This window comes from Alligator sinensis, unplaced genomic scaffold (genome assembly GCF_000455745.1).
Source record: "Alligator sinensis unplaced genomic scaffold, ASM45574v1 scaffold1122_1, whole genome shotgun sequence".
NCBI lineage: Eukaryota > Metazoa > Chordata > Crocodylia > Alligatoridae > Alligator > Alligator sinensis.
Window position 1 is genome coordinate 909,201 of NW_005842467.1, and position 18,841 is coordinate 928,041.

An 18,841-nucleotide genomic window follows, 5' to 3' on the forward strand; every position below is an offset into this window, starting at 1 on the left:
CAAGATTTGGTCCAACTACAACATGTATATATATAAAAATGTATATAAGTTACATCATGCATTGGACTGTATTAATAAAAAGGTAAAATTTATGGCAAATAAAAGATAGACAAGAAAAAGGAATCTTATGAACAACTAAACAAGATAGAATAGGAAATCTTTTTAAAATACGAGCTCTATAGTTTAAAACAGGAAGCAAACTCGTAAGTGTTTCATTAAAAATACCATCTTTGTTTGTTTTGTTTTCTTTTCTTGTGAACTGTTTTCTTGTGAACCAGTTTAAAGATGCTGGTTGTGCACAAACTAAGAAAGGAATAATCTTAGGGCTCACCACAAGAGAGTTAACAACAAAGAAATATATGTAAGTGCTGAATTAATAATAAGAGATTTTGTGAAAGGCATATTTTTTCCAGTTCCAAATGTTACATTAAATAAAAAAAAAAAATTAAGAATGTTTTAAATCTCATGTTATTTATTTGTAAAGTAACTGTACTCTTACTTATTAACCTTAGGTCCAACCAATTGAGCCATCACTGGTTTCCATATTAAAAACAAAATATGACATGTATCATTCAGTAGTGTCTACTAGCCCTTTGGTTCATATCCAGCATCCTTCATTCCAGCCATTTAATAAATCAGTCACTATTATTCTACCGTGTCCTCCAAATCCAGAGAAAAAGAGACAGGGTGATGAGATAGATCATGGAAGAGCCACTAGTTCTACAGTAACCAGGACTGCAACTGCCTATCATCTTCGGTGAGTAAGATGTTTTTATATCTATGAATCCAGAAAGAGGAAGAAAGAAAATTAACTGCACAAGGTTCTGACACATACAAGGTTCTGACATTTTGTATTCAAATACATTCTTCACTTAAATATGGCTTAAAGAGGTCATGTTCAGAAATATAATGGGCCATATTTTCATGAGATGTAAATCAACATAGCACCACTGACTTCCATGAATCTACCGATTTACACCAGCTAGACACCAATGTCTTTAACTAAATACAGAAATAAAAATAAGACATTATTGAAAACAAAGTACCCAGCTATTTAATTTCTCCTTAAAACCAGATTTTTCCAACTTTATTCACCTACCACATAAATAGAATATAAATTACTCAGTGTGAATACAGTTAAACAAAGCTGCTTCTTAGTGTTTAGTTGCAGTCATCTTTATATATCATTCTCACTGTTATGGGGAAAATTCTTAACAGACCAAACCAAACATAATTACTCACCTTGGATCTGGATCTTACTGTTTCCAACTCAATGCTCCATGGTTTTAAAATAGCAGCAATTATAAAAAGAAACACAACTTATCTAAAGCTCAGGAAGATGATTATTTTTAGAGACCTCGACCAGAATGCCTATGAATGTACAGGTAGCCAGCTTGGTCTCTGAACTCCTAGGACTGACTGTACTCTAAGACAGAACACTACATGGGTGAAGACTTCCAAAACACAATGAGTGCCTATAGACATGCAAGAACACTGCTCCAATGTGCTGTAATTACAGTGGATTGAAGCAGACTCAATTAATTAATTAATTAGTTGAGTCCGCTGGAGCATGCTAATTAGTGTGCTCCAGCAGCCTCCACATCTCATGTATTCAGTGCCCCACACATCAAAATGGTGGTGAGGGCACTTTAACTTTAAGCACCCCGCCACTATTTTGAAATGTGGGGCACTGAATACATGAGATGCTGTGGGCACTTTAATTAGAGTGGCTTTTAAAGCCACTCTAATTAAATCACACCCCGTCCCTACCCCCAGAGCATGAGTATACATGCCCAATAGTTCTGGATGCTTTAACTGTATGGTCCCCAACTTGAGATACCTTAAGAGGGGAATATTTTCAGTGGGTGGGTAAATAGTAGGGCTGTGTGAAGCTTCAGTCCCCGTTTTGATTTGGGGGAGATTCAGCCTGACTCAGTGGCTGAATCTCCAAATCCAAACCGAATCAGAGAACCCTTTAATCTCTCTTAATTGAATCAGAACCCTCTGAATCGATTTGGAGAGATTCAGCAAGATTCAAGATTTGGACATAGACGCAGCTTTAAATCTTTTTTCTACTTACCTCTAGGGAGCAGGGGTTTGTGTGTGCTGTGATGCTGGGGCGCATGGAGTGTCCCACAGAAGCATGGGGGACTCCCCAGTGTGCTCAGCAGCAGACCCGGAAGAAGACCAGAAGCACTTCCAGTCCACTTCTGGGTCTGCCAGGAAGCACACTTCCGCCCCCTCTCCACCCCCCGCAGCTCAGCAACTGGTGCCTCCTGGGTCTGGGAGGGGCACCCGGGAACCCCCTGTGACCAATTGCTGAGCAGAGGGGTCGTGTGTGTGTGGGGGGGCCCAGTGTGCTCCCCGGCAGACCTGGAAGTGGACTGGAAGTATTTCTGGTCCACTTCTGGGTTCACTGCCGAACATGTGGAGGGTCCCCCTGCTCTCCTGTGGGACACTCCATTCGCCCCAGCATTGCAGCGGTCATGAGCTGCACCTGCTACCTCAAGGTATGTAGAAAAACTTCTAAAGCTGTGTCCATGTCTGAATCGCTGATTCTCCAAATCAACATCGAATCTTCAGATTCGGATTCAGTTGAATTGAATCACAGACAGAGATCCGAATCAACAAAGTCACTGTCCCCGATTCAGGCCGAATCCAAATCCAAATCAAATAGGGCCCGCTTCACACACCCCTAGTAAATAGCACTTTTGGAAATAAGGCTCCATTAAAGTGTTTTAAGGTGAGCATGCCAAAAGTTGAGACATCATTAGTCACTATGGGGAATCTTGGTCACAGTGCCTAACTAGTTTTTAACTGGAAGGTTAAGAAGGCTGGCCTGCCAAACAAATCCACTGGATGGCTTTGTTGGCTGAGTAAAACCCTGAAGTGAAAACCAGGATAGTAAGATTTCTTGGGGCAAGGTGCAGTCAGCTCAGAAGTGTTCCTCCAACAAGCCTCAAAGAATCAGTACAGCCAATCAAACTGATATTTTGAAATAGTCTTAACATGCTGCAATACATACAAGTTTCTGCAAATCACTGGGTTAGGTGATAAAGGGAGTTACTATAGTAGATTTCACTTAATCACATAATGGTTATTGATTTCTTTTGGGTATTGGCATATTTTTCTCATAGGACAAAAGCATTTGCTGCCTACTGAATTCAGTTTCACCAGGCTATTTGCATGCTGGCATAGGCAACTGGTAGGGGGTGCACATGCCCATCTGACAGCCCCCCGGATGGCTAACACCGATGCTGTCAGCAGGGCTCTTGCCCCCTCTGACTGTCAGTGGCTTCTTCGGGGGGGCCCCCCCCCCCCCCCCCCCCCGGTAGGCACCAGTCACTCACACATGCTGGTTTTTGGCATTTCAACTTGTTGCATTTGTTGAAAATAGAAAAAGAAAGTCAGGGACAATTTAATTAAAAATGCAAAACTTGAGCAGTGTACAGAAAGAGAATTACTTACAACAGACAATCATTTTTCAAATTATGATTTTTTTTGTGATCTGGTGAATATGACATGACTTTTGTTGTTTCAAATTAATAAACATTTTTTTTTTTTCAGGAATACTTAACACATTTACTATCATTAACTGCTGTACTGGCCATATTAGATCATTCATTCAGTGGCATATCTGAGAGAGCCAATTTGTTATATGTGTTATATATGTTATAATTAATCTTCTTTTAGTTATTCACATACACAAGGTCAAGTGCATAATGGGACATAAAATGTGATTGAGAAGGAGTTGTCATACATTTTTATTTATTTTCCATACACTCTTTAAAAGCTCACAGAAATATGTCAAGCAACTTAAAGTACTAGTCTACATTATGATCAAGAATTTTTTGGTCAGTTGCTGTCTTCTGTTTTTCACTTATTATCACAGTCAGCTTCTTTGCATAGTTTTTTTTCCAAAAAAAAAAAAAAAAGTGATGGTGGGGGAACTATGCAAATAATAAGAATGTTCTCAGGTTTAGAAATATTAAATCATCTTTTTTGAAGAAATTTAGTTTCATTCCAATCTGTTGCAGGCATTGAACCTTATCACCCTGTCATTTGAAAGATTTGGGCCTCACTGCTTATGGGAGGTTGACAACTGAAACATGCATAAGGGATATTGGATTGTTTAGAAATGCTTGAATGTCATCTGCCCGTACTTACAAAAGATTTCAGCCTAAAGCATGAATTCACCTCCAGAAGTACTTGAAGCTATATTAAGTTCAATTCAAAGTGTGTCCAGGAAGAGCCTGCAGTTTGGCAACATTTCTATTGAAAATCTATAGAAATTGGCTGCAAACTTTTTTGATATATTTAAATATCTGAAAAGATTTCTTAATATGAAACATACTTCTTTCAGTCCCTGCAAGTTTGAGTCAGTTCCATGGCATCACAAGGATTTCCCTATTAAGAAATGTGTGTGGGCTTTTTCCCTATGCATATGCTGAGGTCTCTGATCAGGAGGGAAAACATAAATAAATAAACTACTTGTCCTAGCTGCTGGGTTTCTTTGGCACTAACATTCTAGTGTAATACTGTTGGTAACTTCTCCAGTTATTGTAAACTCTCCCATTAATACATAATATCTTGGTTGACAAAATAAGTGTACCCTTATACATGTATCAGTTTTTTTTCAGAGGGTTAGTTCTACTTCTAATATCAGACATCAGTTTTTGCCCCAGGGCTGAATCCTTCTTCTCAGTTTGGTAAATTGGTAAGAAGCAGAATGTACTTGTGAAAAACTAACTATAACTTTAGATTTGAATGTTATTATTCTATAATATAACTAGGATCACTTGGACAGAATTTTTGAGAGTCAGAAAATATGCACAAACTGATTAGGTAAAAAAGCATCATCAATGTTATTTTCAAGATTAGAATTATATATTCCAGATGCAGTTTTTTTCAGGAGGAAACAAGAAATCTAAGATGACCAGCATACTGTTCCAAAGGCCTTACTTTTGTAATGTAACTTTTGTAATGTCTTTTTCATTTCATGTGATCATTTAGGGCAATGAGTGCCTCTGGGAGAAACCACGGAGAGAAACTTACCGAATCCCTGAAATTACTAGGTTACAAAAGCAAAGAGGAGGAATGGGTTGTGCTTGATGATGTTATTGTGCAGAATACAAGGAATGGGCTTGTATCATTTGAACTAGATGAACATTTAGAAAGGTAATGTATAAATAACTGAATAAAATTATGTAGTAAAAGTTTCACATCCCAGCATACAGATCAACAGAGGTAAGAAATCATTCACAAAAAAATGTACCCTCTATTTTACATTTCCCAGTTTACAAGTAACTGAAAACTTTCTTAGATTGGCTACTTAAGTGATAAACATATCTCCCATGTGTCTGGGAGCCATGCCCAGTGTAATACCTCTGGGCCTCACCTGCACCAGCAGTAAGGTGCAAAGGGATCTAATGCATGATCCCACAATCACGCCTTATGCCATGCACGTGTGGCATGGCAGGAAGTTTGATTGTGTGGATTATGCATTAGATTCCATTGCACCTTTACCTGAACGTATAGAGGGAGCTCAATATTCATTTAAAATTTTGTTTTTGTGAAGATTCTTGCCAAAGGAGTATGTTCCCTCTTGCCTAGAAGATCTAACAATCTAGAACTAAATAAATATAATGATTTATATATGAGTATATTCTTTGAGAGGCTCATCTTAGGTGCCTTATCATTAGATTCACCTAAATGATTAATTTATGCACATCTAAAATGACTGCACCCCCTATCAGCTCTGGTGGAAACAGCACTTGTCTTAGATTTGAATACCAGTCTGAGACAGGCAATGGTTCACCTCCAGCCTGGGGCCAAGCCACTCCCTGTCTTGAGCTGGGGTGGCTTGTGCAGTGTGACAAAAAGGCATGCAGCCAGGGCAGCATGGGGAAAATCAGGCAGTAGGGGTGGAGGAGGTAGGGGTTAGGGAGCGCTTGGAAGAACATAGCACAATGGGGAAGGAAGAGTTCAGAGGAGACCTGCATGTGTGGCTTGGGGTAAGTGCAGGGGACATTGTGGTGCCTGCCATCCCACTCCTCCAGTCTGCTTCCCCCACTGCTTATCTTCTGCTCTGGGTTTGGCCTGTCTGGCACTGACCCAGCTTCTTCCTGGTTGGGCAGGGCCAGGGCCACCATTGCTGATTGTGCTTGAGCCAGAGCAGAGCTGTTGCAGAAGATAAGTAGCAGAGCGGTCCAGGAAGTGGAGAGGGGCACGGAGTCCAGGGGGCAGTCACAGGGGGAATAGTCAGAGGGTTGAGACAAGGGCACAGAGGGGCAAAAGGTAAGGGATCAGGAGAAGCAAGGACAGGGAAAGGCACAGACATGGGGGCAGGCACCAGTGGACATGTGGCAGGGGGCAGGCAATGTGGAGCAGAGGGCAAGCATTGAGGGACCAAGCACAAGCATGGGGGGCAGGAACAGAGGCAACAAAAGGGGAACAACATGGCAGGAGGGCAAGTGGCAGGGAAGCAGGCAATGGGGGAACAAGTGGCAGGAGGGGCAGGCACAGGCATGAGGGAACAGGGGAAAAGGGACAGACAGAAAGGGCAAGAGACAGGAGTCTGGCCCCTCAACCTCTGCCACTGCTTTTCCTGCAATGGCAAGATGAATTTAAGATGACATTCCAATAATTAGATTCTGTACATGGAAAACTATAACTTTCCATGTATAGAATCTAATTATTGTGGGGGTCATCTTTGCCCAAAGTTATCTTGGATTTAGGTAAATATGGTAAATAGCTCATTGATCTAGACAGCATCTGACTGAGGTAGTTACTGCCTATGAAGACTTATACTTTTCTGAACAATTTATTCTCTAAGGGCACTTGTACCTGTGCTCCAGGGATGGTGGCGGGGGCAGCACTTTAATTAGAGCAGCTCCAAGAGCCTGTCTAATTAAAGCACCAGTGCATCTCGTGTACCCACATCCCCATACTTCAAAATGTTGGTGGGGGCACTTGAAATAAAGCATTCATTGAGATTTAGTTCAGGTGCCCCAGTCACCATTTTTAAGTGTGGGGAAACTGATACACAAGATATAGAAGGGCACTGGAATGTGGTAACTGCCACACTCCGGCAGACTTGATTAATCGAGTCTGCTGCAGTGCAGTGTATAGGCACCCTCAGGTGCTACGCTGCCCAGCCTTATGCCTTAATAGCTCAATGAATGGAAAGATTTTTAGCCATACCAGGGAAGTATATGAAAATAACATAGATTCTTGATGAAGTAAATTGAAAATATTGCAGCAATAAGATACAATATATACATAATCAAGCAGTTTCTGTTTAATTGTATCTCAGAATTATAAAATGAAGCTATAACATGCATCATGGTATTTATTCAACATCTTTATACAGTTTTTAATATCTATTTTGAAAGGTATGAATTAGGACTTACTTTGCAGTTATCCTATATCAAGTATATACTATATTTAATAAATAAATCCATTTTGATCCATTAAAGAATTAATATATTTTAAAATGTAGATATATATTTGCCCTATACACAAGTCACCTTTTCTATAACATCTTACTGACATTAATGCCTCTTCTCTTAAAACCAGTTACTCCCTCATCCTAGTCAGTATTTTATATAAGTAACCATGAGCTGATTAACGAGACTCAATAACAAATGAAATGACATACAAATTACCATACTTGAAGTAGCCTTAAGTCAAGAATATTAGCTCTTTTGTCTTCTTTTAGTTCAATAATATCACCTGTCTGATAGTGGATACCTGTCTCAGTAGGTCTCAGGACTGCCACTTCACTTTCTGTGAAGTGCAAGTTCTGCCCTCTCACTTGCACTTCACAGAAACAAAGTTGAGCAGTTAGGGAGATCAGACAGCTGAAAGGCGTTCTGAATGTGTCTCAGTGCTACTGTCAGGCTTTCCTGAAAGACAGAGCTGGAGAGAAGCTCCGAGACAAATCTTTAAGACTCCTCTAAGCAAGCCAGTTGGGCCCCAACCATTTTGGCAAGCATGTCACAAATTAAGCCCTGCATGCCCCCACCACCTATACTGCCACTCCAATTATCTTGTCCTGCCTGATCTACTGCTCTGTTTTCTGCTCCCTGCCCTGTGCTACCCACCCTATATGTCACTGTGTTTTCCGTTTCCTGCCCTACCTACCACTATGCTACACACAGAAACTGCCCAGGCCACCTGTGGCATATGGACTGACCATCCCTACTCTACTGTAAATCATTTACTCTAACTAGCGTTGCTTGGCTTGGGTCTATGGAGTGGGAGAGATTGAACCGGTCTTTATTTCTGGTGGTAGTCCCTGGCAGTCATTCAGATGTAGTTTCTAGGCTCCAAAATCAGCTTTGAAAATGTTATTCATTGTTTGTAGCTGGACAAAGATTGAGAATAACAAAGGAATACTTCATAAACATTCTTGAATAAGTCTTGAAAACCTAGAATTCTGTTCTGGGTTCATACTTCAGGAAACAAATCAGATTTTAATATCCTTCTTTCAGAAGTGAAGCTCAATAGAATGGCTATCAGTCAATCAGAATGGCTATATTATATTGCTTGATAACCTGTCAATAGTAGATAAGATGATTTAACATCCAATAAAGAACTGTTTAAATGTCAGGCACTACATGTTTTCTTCTTTTCCTAATGCAGCTTTATTGTTATTCGCCTCTCATTTCTCGTGGACAATAAACATCTAGTCCTATTTATTAAGGCTCTGGATGAAGCCGTTCGCAGCACCATGGCTAACGTTGTACTTTATCGGAAGAAAGAAAACCCTTATAGAATAGTTGTTTTACTTGTTCCTTCCAAAGAATTGAACTGGGATCTTCAACGCCTCCGTCAGGAAGGATACTTTGGCCCTCCAGAACCAACTCAGCAGTTTCAACTGAGAGAAGGAGACCAGATTCATTTTAGATTTACTGGCAACATATTTGCCTCAGGTATAACAGTGATTTCTTGTCTATGAATACACCCTATCAGTCACCTGAATTATTCAGAAACTCTGTTTTTTGTTGTCTCTCCACCTGATCAAAAATTATTCTGAAATAAAATGCTCTTTATTTTAGTACACTTTTTAAAGATGAATTCTTTATATATTGTTAACTAAAGATACGTGCCTTACTGAAGAAAAGTTTATTGCGCAAAATCCTCATCCTTTAAAGTAGGTTGGTATCTTATCTTCAACCACACAAGGACCAGGATTTCACCCACAATCTTTTCCTCCCTTTCTCTGTTAGCCCCGTGTCATAGACCTTTTAAATACACCTCAATGGGGTTTAAAGTATTTAAAATTGAAAGTAACATATTCTGCTGTCATTTATTCCAGTGTAAATCTGTAGAATTGAAGGCATATTAAGGTCAGATGCTCTGTAAACTATGATCAATCTATTGCTAAATAATTTTTCACAAGCACTCTGAGATGGGGTAATTACTGACATTAACTTTTGTGGGACAAACCATTTTGTTCAATGGGAGGTAGAGAGCACTTTGGAGCATTCTAGCCAAAATATTTATAGTTTTCTCTTCCAGGTATTAGCATTAATTTGTAATTTGTATGTAATTAGCCACCATTAGAAGTCACATTTTACACCAAGGCTTTCCAACTTCTGAGCCCCAGGGGAGCTCACCTGGGTTATACCAGCAGAGGACGGTCACCATGTGGATCATACCAGACAAGGCACAGACCACCAGGCTATGTGCCACATGGATGCTGTCCCCACCCCTCTGCTGTACAATGCAGACCCTCTGCCACCACTGTACTGGGCAACCCCCAACCCTGCAGTGCATGCCCCAAACCCTTTCTCCCACCCCACTCCCTGCACAGCCCTAGACTAACCCTAAGCTTCTTGTGTACTTCACTGTTCTGTTTCATCTGCTGTGGTGGAGGCAAGAAGTGGCAGCAGAAGGAGCTGGAGGGGAACCCAGAGACTCAGGCTGATTTTTCAGTTGGAGCAGTGAGGGGAGCAACAGCTAGGCAGGACCTGGGCGGCCACTACTTAATCCCTTGATGGCTACATGTAACTCATAGGCTGCCATTTGGACAATCCTATTCCACATGTTATATAACCTCTCCTAAGGGAAAACCTGTCTTAAGTCAAGAATAAATCTACAAAACAGTAGCCTACAGCTTCTGAGATATATTGCATAGTTATACAGCATATAAGAGTAGTGGCACTTGGGCATGTCTACATGTGCATTTTCACTGGCTTAAATTTACTGTGTACTAAACTACTGCACAGAAAGCAGGAATAAACTGGTGTCTACACGTGCAGGCATTAAAGTGCATTAACGCTGTGTGTGGACTGACTTGGGACTAACTAAAGTTAGTTAGTCACACAGTGTGACACAGTAAGGTGTCTACACATGCATTACTGTGCAGGAACTAATGGGGAGTAAACTTGATACCTGCATGATGCAGCAGGTATCGAACTTATGCTCAGGTCAGTATATGTCACCATATTTACTGCGCAGTACTGACATACACATGTGGTTGTGCACCCATACTATGCAGTAATTTTGGTTACTGCACAGTAAATGCTCATGTGTGAACGCACCTCCTGAGTATTAATCATCTAAAATAGAAGATAGAAGATAGAAAATGCAAGACGCATCTGTAACTGTGCTCCCTTGCTATAGTCACTTTAATAAAAGATAAAGTTGTGTGATCAAACACTTGCTGAGTAACATTTAACTAAATAGAGCCTTTCATATACCTTGTCTTCTACTAGTATATATTTTATCATCTCCAGAGACACATTTAGGAGATGAGGAAGTTAGCTTTAAGATAACTTAATAGTCAATATAGGTGCTCAGGAAATTGTCTCTATTACTCTATGTTGCATATTTAAGGATCAATCATTAAAACAATAATTTTATTTGTGGAATTAGTCCTACTGATCTGTCTTGCGCCCCAGAGATCTTGATATGCTTATGTACCATAAAATCTGACTGAGTATAGGAATTGCCTCTTTTTGTCAAATACAGATAATGGGAATGATTTTGGAAAAGCCTACAAGCTTATTTTTCATGCACAAAGAAAACCAAGGCTTGAGCTGCAAATAAAAGAGGTGGATGAATTTGGTAATCACAGCTCACCCCATTACAAGGGAACTGCAGTATTTTATAAAATGGCCAGAGAAAAAATAGCCAAGAACTGGGAAGAACCCCTCCTTCATGATGATGACCTGCAACAGTCACAGTTATGCAAGTTAGCCTTAACTTTACCCAAGGTAAGTTTCATACTATCTTGCAATTTGAAGCCTTTGTCTTGGAGTCACATTCTAATGAACTTGACATATCCTTTATCCAGAAGAATCCTTGTGTGCTTTTCAAATTATATCCACACCCAAGATTCACCACCCCAAAAATGAAAGATAGAACAAGATAGCTTTTCAGTAGTGAAACATAACTTTTAGTTTAGAAGAGGAAATATAGATTGTCATCGAATTGAAATTGTTGGCAGAATGTAGAATTCTCCAATTGGAGTTAATCTAGAACACTGAAATTCTAAAAGTGTCCTGGGATGACCTCAGGTGACTAGTAATTTACATTTATTTTAAATATATATATAGATTCGATCATGACTTTAGGACAGAGCCTTTTGTTAAAGAAGGTGCAGCACCACAAAGGAATGCAGGGAAGGATTGGACCACCCGTTTGCTAAGGTTTCTATATACACAGTGTCTTTCTGGCACTTGAATGCTCCAGTCACTCTCACACCTCATAAACCTGTGTAACTATTGCTTTGTGCCTAATCTCTGCTGAAAATCTCTGGCATATTTTAACCTTCTTTACAATGTCTTCCCCCAACTACTGGATATTCACTTGAATCATTTGTCAAGGTCCAGGTCACAAATTACAAAAATATTGCCATTTGATCTCTGATACCGAAACTGCATCACCTTTAGGTTTTAGTATTTCACTTTGCCTCCCAATTCACTGCAGACCTCTGTGGGATTTTTGTTTGCTTTGTGTTGGTTAGTTTTAAATCCTCCACTAATTTGCTTCAGCTGGCCTAAGAGTTTCTGAGAATCAAAGGCTTAGATCAGGGGTAGGCACCCCTCAACATGGGTGCCAGAGCAAGGCATGCAAAGCATTTTGTTTGGCACACAGGCCTCAGGGCAGATAGCGGGGAATGGGCCAGGGCTGTGCTACCACAAAAAGGATTGGTCCCCTCATAGCTCCTCTGCCAACTGCCCCTAGCATGCCAACATCTTACAAGTCAAAGTTGAGGGTGTTTTTGGCACTCTGCCCAAAAATGCTGCTGACCCCTGGCTTAGATAGTGTGAACTGTCAGAGGCCCATAGAAGTCAATGCTCTTTTACCTCATCTGGTGTTCTAATACTGTGTCCCACCTCTTTCTTGCCACTTTTCTCACACTGCTTCCTTCTCGTTATGTCTCCAGTTTACTTCATGCTGTAGATGTGAGACTCTGCAATTCTCTTATAATTGAATTGACTTCCCACCTTATTTAAAATCTCAGCTGAAAATATCCCTTTTCTTTTATAACCATACCTTTTATTTCTTTCTCTGATGTTTTTGCTTACTGTTTGAAACAGAATTACTTAAGTGCACCCATATTATAAAATGTTGTTTCGTATAGTCTTTGCCATCTTATTCAGGCAAATCCTACTTCAAATAACAATTTATAATAATAACATTCTCCTTTACTTTCTCTGCTTTTCTTGTTGCTCATAGTGACTTGCAAAAGTTAAATGGTTTATCTCTGGAGAATAAATGAGGGCATTTAAAAAAAATAACCCTCGTCCATCAGCCCAAGTTTCCTTTACTGCCCCTCCCCAAATGCTATGGTTTATTCTATCTTACTACGTAGTAAGAATAATATTTATGGCATTAGATTGTACTTGCAATAAACCATGTCTGCAATTATCAAGTGCCTCTGGTTTACTTTGGCATTTAATAACTTTCCAAAATCTTTTATTGCTCTGTATTCTATTACAATGAATATTAGACCTTAAATGTCCCCACTGGGACTTGCAATCAATTTACAGTAATTACATCTGATTCTTGCTTCACTCCTCGCATTAAATTTATGGTCACGTTCTCTGTCATACATTTTTTCACTACATCTGTGATAATGGACTGAAGTCTGTATTACATCTCTTTAGAGGATCAGTGCAAGACTTCGTTCACAAGGAAACTTTCTTTAGTTGCTGATAATGAGAACACATTGGAGAGATATTTCATGGGGTCACACTCTACAATGAATACAAATATCCACACAAAAAGGACCTAAATGGGAAATGCTTGTGTATTAATAGACAGCTACCTTATATATTGCATGATGTGTAATATGGCTTAATTGTGTATATGGCTTATTTTTCTAAGGCATAACAAAATGCTTCTCTACAAGAAAGACTATAAATAGAAAAAACAGAATCACAATCAGGGTTTTCTCCATGCTGCAAATCGTTGTATACAGACTTGCTTTTTCCTCTAGACCAATACGGCTACAACTTGGATACCTGTATACAGACTGGTATTCATTTGGCAAAGATTGCTAGTTGGATTTGGCTGCCTCTTTTCAGTAAAATAATCAAACTATTGGGGGCCATGGGAGCAATCTTGGCTCCAGGTACAGCTCCCTTCCAGTTCCACAGAGATTGGGGCTGGCCCCAATGTCCACAGAGATGGGAAGGGAGCTGCCCTTGAGTTGAGACAGCTCCTTTGCAGCTGTGGGGAGATTGGGCCTGGCCTTGAGCTCTGGAGGGTGGGGGGAAGCTGTCTTGGATTGAGCTGCTCCTTTCAGATGCAATTTGCTTCCAACACAGGCATATGTCTACATGTGCACCTGGACTACTTTAATGAGCCTGAATTTTCTACACAGAACATTCAGGTGCATTAATTGCACATGTAGACATGCCAAGGGTGAACTCATAACAGAAGATGCAAAGAAGGCAGAGCTGCTGTACAGCTACTTTCCCTGTCTTTATAAAAAAGAGAAGAAAAATAAAGCTGCAAGCAGATAATTAATAATTATTTGGATAAGGAAGAGGACATGCTGAGATAACAAAAGAAACAGAGCTTCTGATGGGTCTGAATGAATTCAGGTCAGCAGGGCCTGATGAACTTCATCCCAGGGTACTGAAGGAACAGGCAGAGGAGACTTCAGAGCCCCTGGCAATAATATTTACAAAGTGATGGGAGATGAATGAGGTATCAAAGGATGGGAAAAGGGCCAGCATACTGTCTCTCTCCAAAAAAACCAAAAAGGGGGGACCCAGAGAATTATAAACCAATTAGCCTTACCACAATAGATTGGACGTTACTGGAACACATCTTAAAGAAATCCATTTGCAAGCATCTGGAGGAGGGAAGGATAATTGCAAGTGGCTAGCATGGTTTTACTGAGAATAAATCATACCAAACAAATGTGATCTGCTTTTTTGACAAAGTAACTACTTAGGTAGATGAAGGGAATGTGGTGAAAATAGTTATATCTGGACTTCAGGAAGACTTTTGCTGAAGTCCCACATGACATTCTCATAAATTGAGGAAATGTGGACTATACAAAACTACTATAAGTTGGATAGTAGGGTTGTGCGAAGTGGACAGTATTCGATTCGGATTTGGCCCAATTCGGGGAACAATGATTCACTTTGCTAATTCGGATCACTGTTCTGATTCAATTCAGCTGAATCTGAATCTGAAGAGTCGATTCTGATTCAGAGAATAAGTAATTAAGCCATAGACACAGTTTTATAAGTTTTTTCTATGTACCTCGAAGTACCAGGCACGGCTCATGGACACTGAGATGGTGGGGCAGATGGAGCATCCCATGGGAGTGCGGGAAGGTTTCCTGTACACTCTGTGGGGGACCCCTCCTGCACCCTCTCAGCTCAGAGATCAGCCATGGGGGGGCCCTGGGTGGCCCCCCAGACCCAGGAGGCACCAGTCACCGAACCAGGGGGTCCCCAGCGCACTCCAAGGAGGACCCAGAAGTGGACTGGAAGTACTTCTGGTCCACTTCCGGGTCCACTACCACACATTCAGGGGACCCCCCTAAGCTCCCATGGGATGCTCCATCTACCTACCATCTCAGCATTCACGACCCATGCCTGGTACCTTCAGGTATGTAAAAAAAACATATAAAGCTGTCTATGGCTGAATTGTTGAATCTCTCCAAATTAAATCAGAGGCTTCTGATTTAGTTTGAATAAAAAAAAATTCTGGCAATTTATTATTTTTACTATTAGTCTCAAGATATAAACTTCTCCTGAGTTTGAGTGCTTTGGAAACAGTCTCGCATTAACAGTGAGCAAGACAAAATGTAATTAAGTGTTACAATAATGTAATAAAAAGTTACCTGTATTTTCTACTACCTTACGGTTTGGATAGGTTTCACATGGGTTTTCAGTTTTGACCCTATTCTACTGCCATTAAGGTCAGTTTCCATAATCTTCAATCCCTCCACAGTTTATGTACTCACAAGAATCCAGTTTTGTTAAGAATGATTTTCAGTTATTAATTAGTCAGCCTTCTGACATAAGAACCTTACCTTCTGACAGTTTTTGGAATGTCCAAAACTGTCCTCTGGCAGAGTCAATTTAGAGTCATCTACAGAAGACTACTCACTTATTGTATCCCCCAGTAGCGCCATCTGCAGAATCAGAGTAAAGCTAGTTAAAACCTTGGAAATAATTTTCCCAAAAGATTCCAAAAAAGTAATTCCACTCAGGAATTTAAAGTTACTTTAGAATTTTTTTGTTTAGGAAAATGTTAAACCATTTCTGTATTATTTCTTTTTTCATAATGAAATGTAGCAGCTACCTGCCATGATGCTCACAGACTTCTAATACTGCCACAGCTGTTCAAAAGCAGCATATTTTGCCAAAAGAAAAAAGTCATTGAAAGACTTGTCCTTTAGGAGCTCTTCTCTAGTTTGCTCTCTTTAGGAAGAGATGTCTCTTTTTCTTTTTTTAATATTTTCAGACATTTTTGTTCAGCAAAAGGACTTCTACTTTTCATTGGATAGTAGAGGTGCCTAAACGCCATTTTAATAAGCACCGATCCCTTCAAAAAACCTCTTTCATATTCATCATGCACTCCCAAGTTCTTTTCTGTCTTTATAAAGAAGACAGCTTTGGAAAACAACTGTTTTGATTACTGCCTTCTTTTAGTCTATATGTGTATTGCTTACATTTGGATGACACAAAATTATTCAAAGTAGTAAAGACCAAGGGGGACTGCAAGGAACTATAGAAGGATCTTGCACTATTGAGCCAATGGGCAACTAACTAGCAGATGAAATTCAACATAAATAATTTTAAAGTGATGCACATGGGCAAAAATAACCCAAACTATACCTACACTATGATGGGCTTCTGTATTAGCTTTTACTATACAGGAAAGAGATCTAGGAGTCTTTGTGGGTAGTTTACTAAAAACATGAGCTTAGTGCTCATCAGCCATCAAAAAGGCAAACAAAATATTACTAATTATTAAGAAGGTAATTAAAACCAAAGCATACAGTATCATTATGCCCCTTTATAAATCCACGGTGTGTCCACACCTTAAACACTGTTCCTAGTTTCAGTCCGCACACCTCAAAAAGGATATAGAAGAACTAGAAAGGATACAGAGAAGGGCAACAAGAATGATTAGTGGTATGGAGGGGCTCCCATATGAGGAAACACAACAGAGACAAGACCTATTCAGTTTAGAAAAAGAGACACTTGAGGGGAGACATAATAAAGGTTTACAAAATACTAAATGGTGAAGGGGAACTAGATAGGAATGCATTATTTAGTATCTCTCACAATACAAGAACTAGGGGTCATAAAATTAGATGAGCGGGTAGTACATTTAAAACTAACAAAAGGAAGTTGTTTTTTAACACAACATGTAATTAAAGTGTAGAACTCATTGTTTTGTTGAAAATGACAGTTTAACCAGATTCAGAAAGGGATTGGATAAATTCTTGGAGGAAAGTGCATCGCTAGGTATAAAGCATGGGAGTTAGGGATAGAGCCTCTGAATCAGAACCTCCTAGAACCTAAGGGTGCAGACAGCTCCCCGCTGTAACTGAAAATAGCTTTGCAGGAAGGGTTCTGAGTTGCATTGAACAGACTGGTCTTGTCAGCCATCGTCAGACCCACAGATAAGGCAATCATGGAAGACAATCATCCAGTCATCTTCAGCTAAGAAATTTCCAGTCCCTGCCTACCTTCTGCCTGACGTCAGACTAACAAGACTAATCACCTCTATTCTCAGAATATGTGGTACAAAAAGCAAATGCAAATCTGATACTGGGTCACATCTACTGGTATTTAGTGGATGTTAAGCTTAGCTATGTTTAAACTTCAGTGAGAAATTTTGATATCACATCTAGCACCAGTACATAATTATTCTAAAATTACATTTGGAGAAATTTGGATTAAAGTACCACTTTCATTTCATGTTAAATTATAATTACTTTATAATTAATATTTGAAACTGAAATATCCATCTCTATTTTACTGTTTTCATTAACATTTTTGTGTATTAAATTTAGTACTCATGAAGCCAACAGTAATAAGGAAGGTCAATACTAAGGACTTTTCTCAATGCAGCAGCTGCCATAGTTTTGATGAACCAGTTTTGAGAACTGGTAACAAAGGGTGCCTGTACACAAGCAGAAAGGCTGTTCCAATGCTATAATTACAGCACTGAAGCAGACTCGAATAATTGAGTCTGCTGGAGCGTGGTAAATACTGTGCTCCAGCAACCCCCTGCATCATGTGTATCAGCGTCCCCACACTTAAAAATGGTGGTGGGGGTGCTTGAGCTAAAGTTCAAATGAGCTTAGTTCAAATGCCCCCACCACCATTTTTAAGCACAAGGACACTGATATGCAAGACACTGCTGCACTTTAAATGCAGTGGCTCTCAGAGCCACTCTAATTAAAGCATCATCCTTGCCACTCCCAGAGCAAATGTAAAAGTGCCCAAAGGAAGTAAACTCATTATACTCTGCATATTTCCCTGTTCTTGGCTTCCTGAAATGTAGTCATGAATGGCACTATCTGGACACATCATATTCCTTATTAAGTGAAAATATTCTTGAAAGAAGTTACTGATAGTATGTTAACTTCTGCTTAAGTTGGATTTTAAACTTCCACTGTTGCATTAATTTATTTCCCTCTGTCTAACTTTCTATACTTTTTACCCTAAAAACCACATGACAAATACATTTCTAACAAATAAGAGAAATTGTACACTTTGTCATTCACTTCACATTATTTTAGTGTGTTGCTGTGTCCGAATTCAACTAGTCTTTACTAGCACTGCTGTCTCTTACTACAACATTCAAGAATTCTGCAGATACCTAAACTTTTTCTTTTCAATGTAATAAGAATGCTGTGGGCCATATGCTAATCTCATGTATGTAGGTGTAAATCACAGCCAGTTCTACTGACTTCAGTAAAATTGCATAGGTATAAAGCTGTACTATTGTATTTTTGCAGTGGTGGGTTCGGAGCCAGACACACACCTTTCCCCAAAACTCAGAATCCCAAATTTGGGTTGTGTATATTAAGCAGGAACCCGATTTTCTGCCTGGGATAGAAGCGCACTGCTCTGATTTCTGATCTATAGGACAGCTGTTGTTGCATTACTATTCAGACAACTCAATGAGTCAATTGACTTGATGACTCATTGTTCTTCACTCCATAGGTGTTGACAGTGGTCTTTCCTTTTTAATACTCCTGATGTTCCCAAAATCAAACTAATCTTTCTTGGGACAATTTTGCTGTTTGCAAACTGCTCCTGGTTTTTATCCTCCAATTAAAATTACCCAGGGAGACCAGACTTCAGCAGCAGCTAGGTTTTTTACTTTAGTTCAGCAG

At 39.7% G+C, this 18,841-nt stretch overlaps 1 protein-coding gene across 1 annotated transcript in view; it reads left to right on the top strand.

Moving 5' to 3' along the window:
- The window catches only part of DTHD1 (death domain containing 1), a 39,354-nt gene that overhangs the window by 13,001 nt on the left and 7,512 nt on the right, over positions 1-18,841 (top strand). The window contains exons 5-8 of the mRNA XM_006030847.2: positions 513-757; positions 5,014-5,178; positions 8,647-8,936; positions 10,981-11,225. Coding sequence (XP_006030909.2) covers positions 513-757; positions 5,014-5,178; positions 8,647-8,936; positions 10,981-11,225 — 945 coding nt within the window. The remainder of the gene's footprint in view (positions 1-512; positions 758-5,013; positions 5,179-8,646; positions 8,937-10,980; positions 11,226-18,841) is intronic.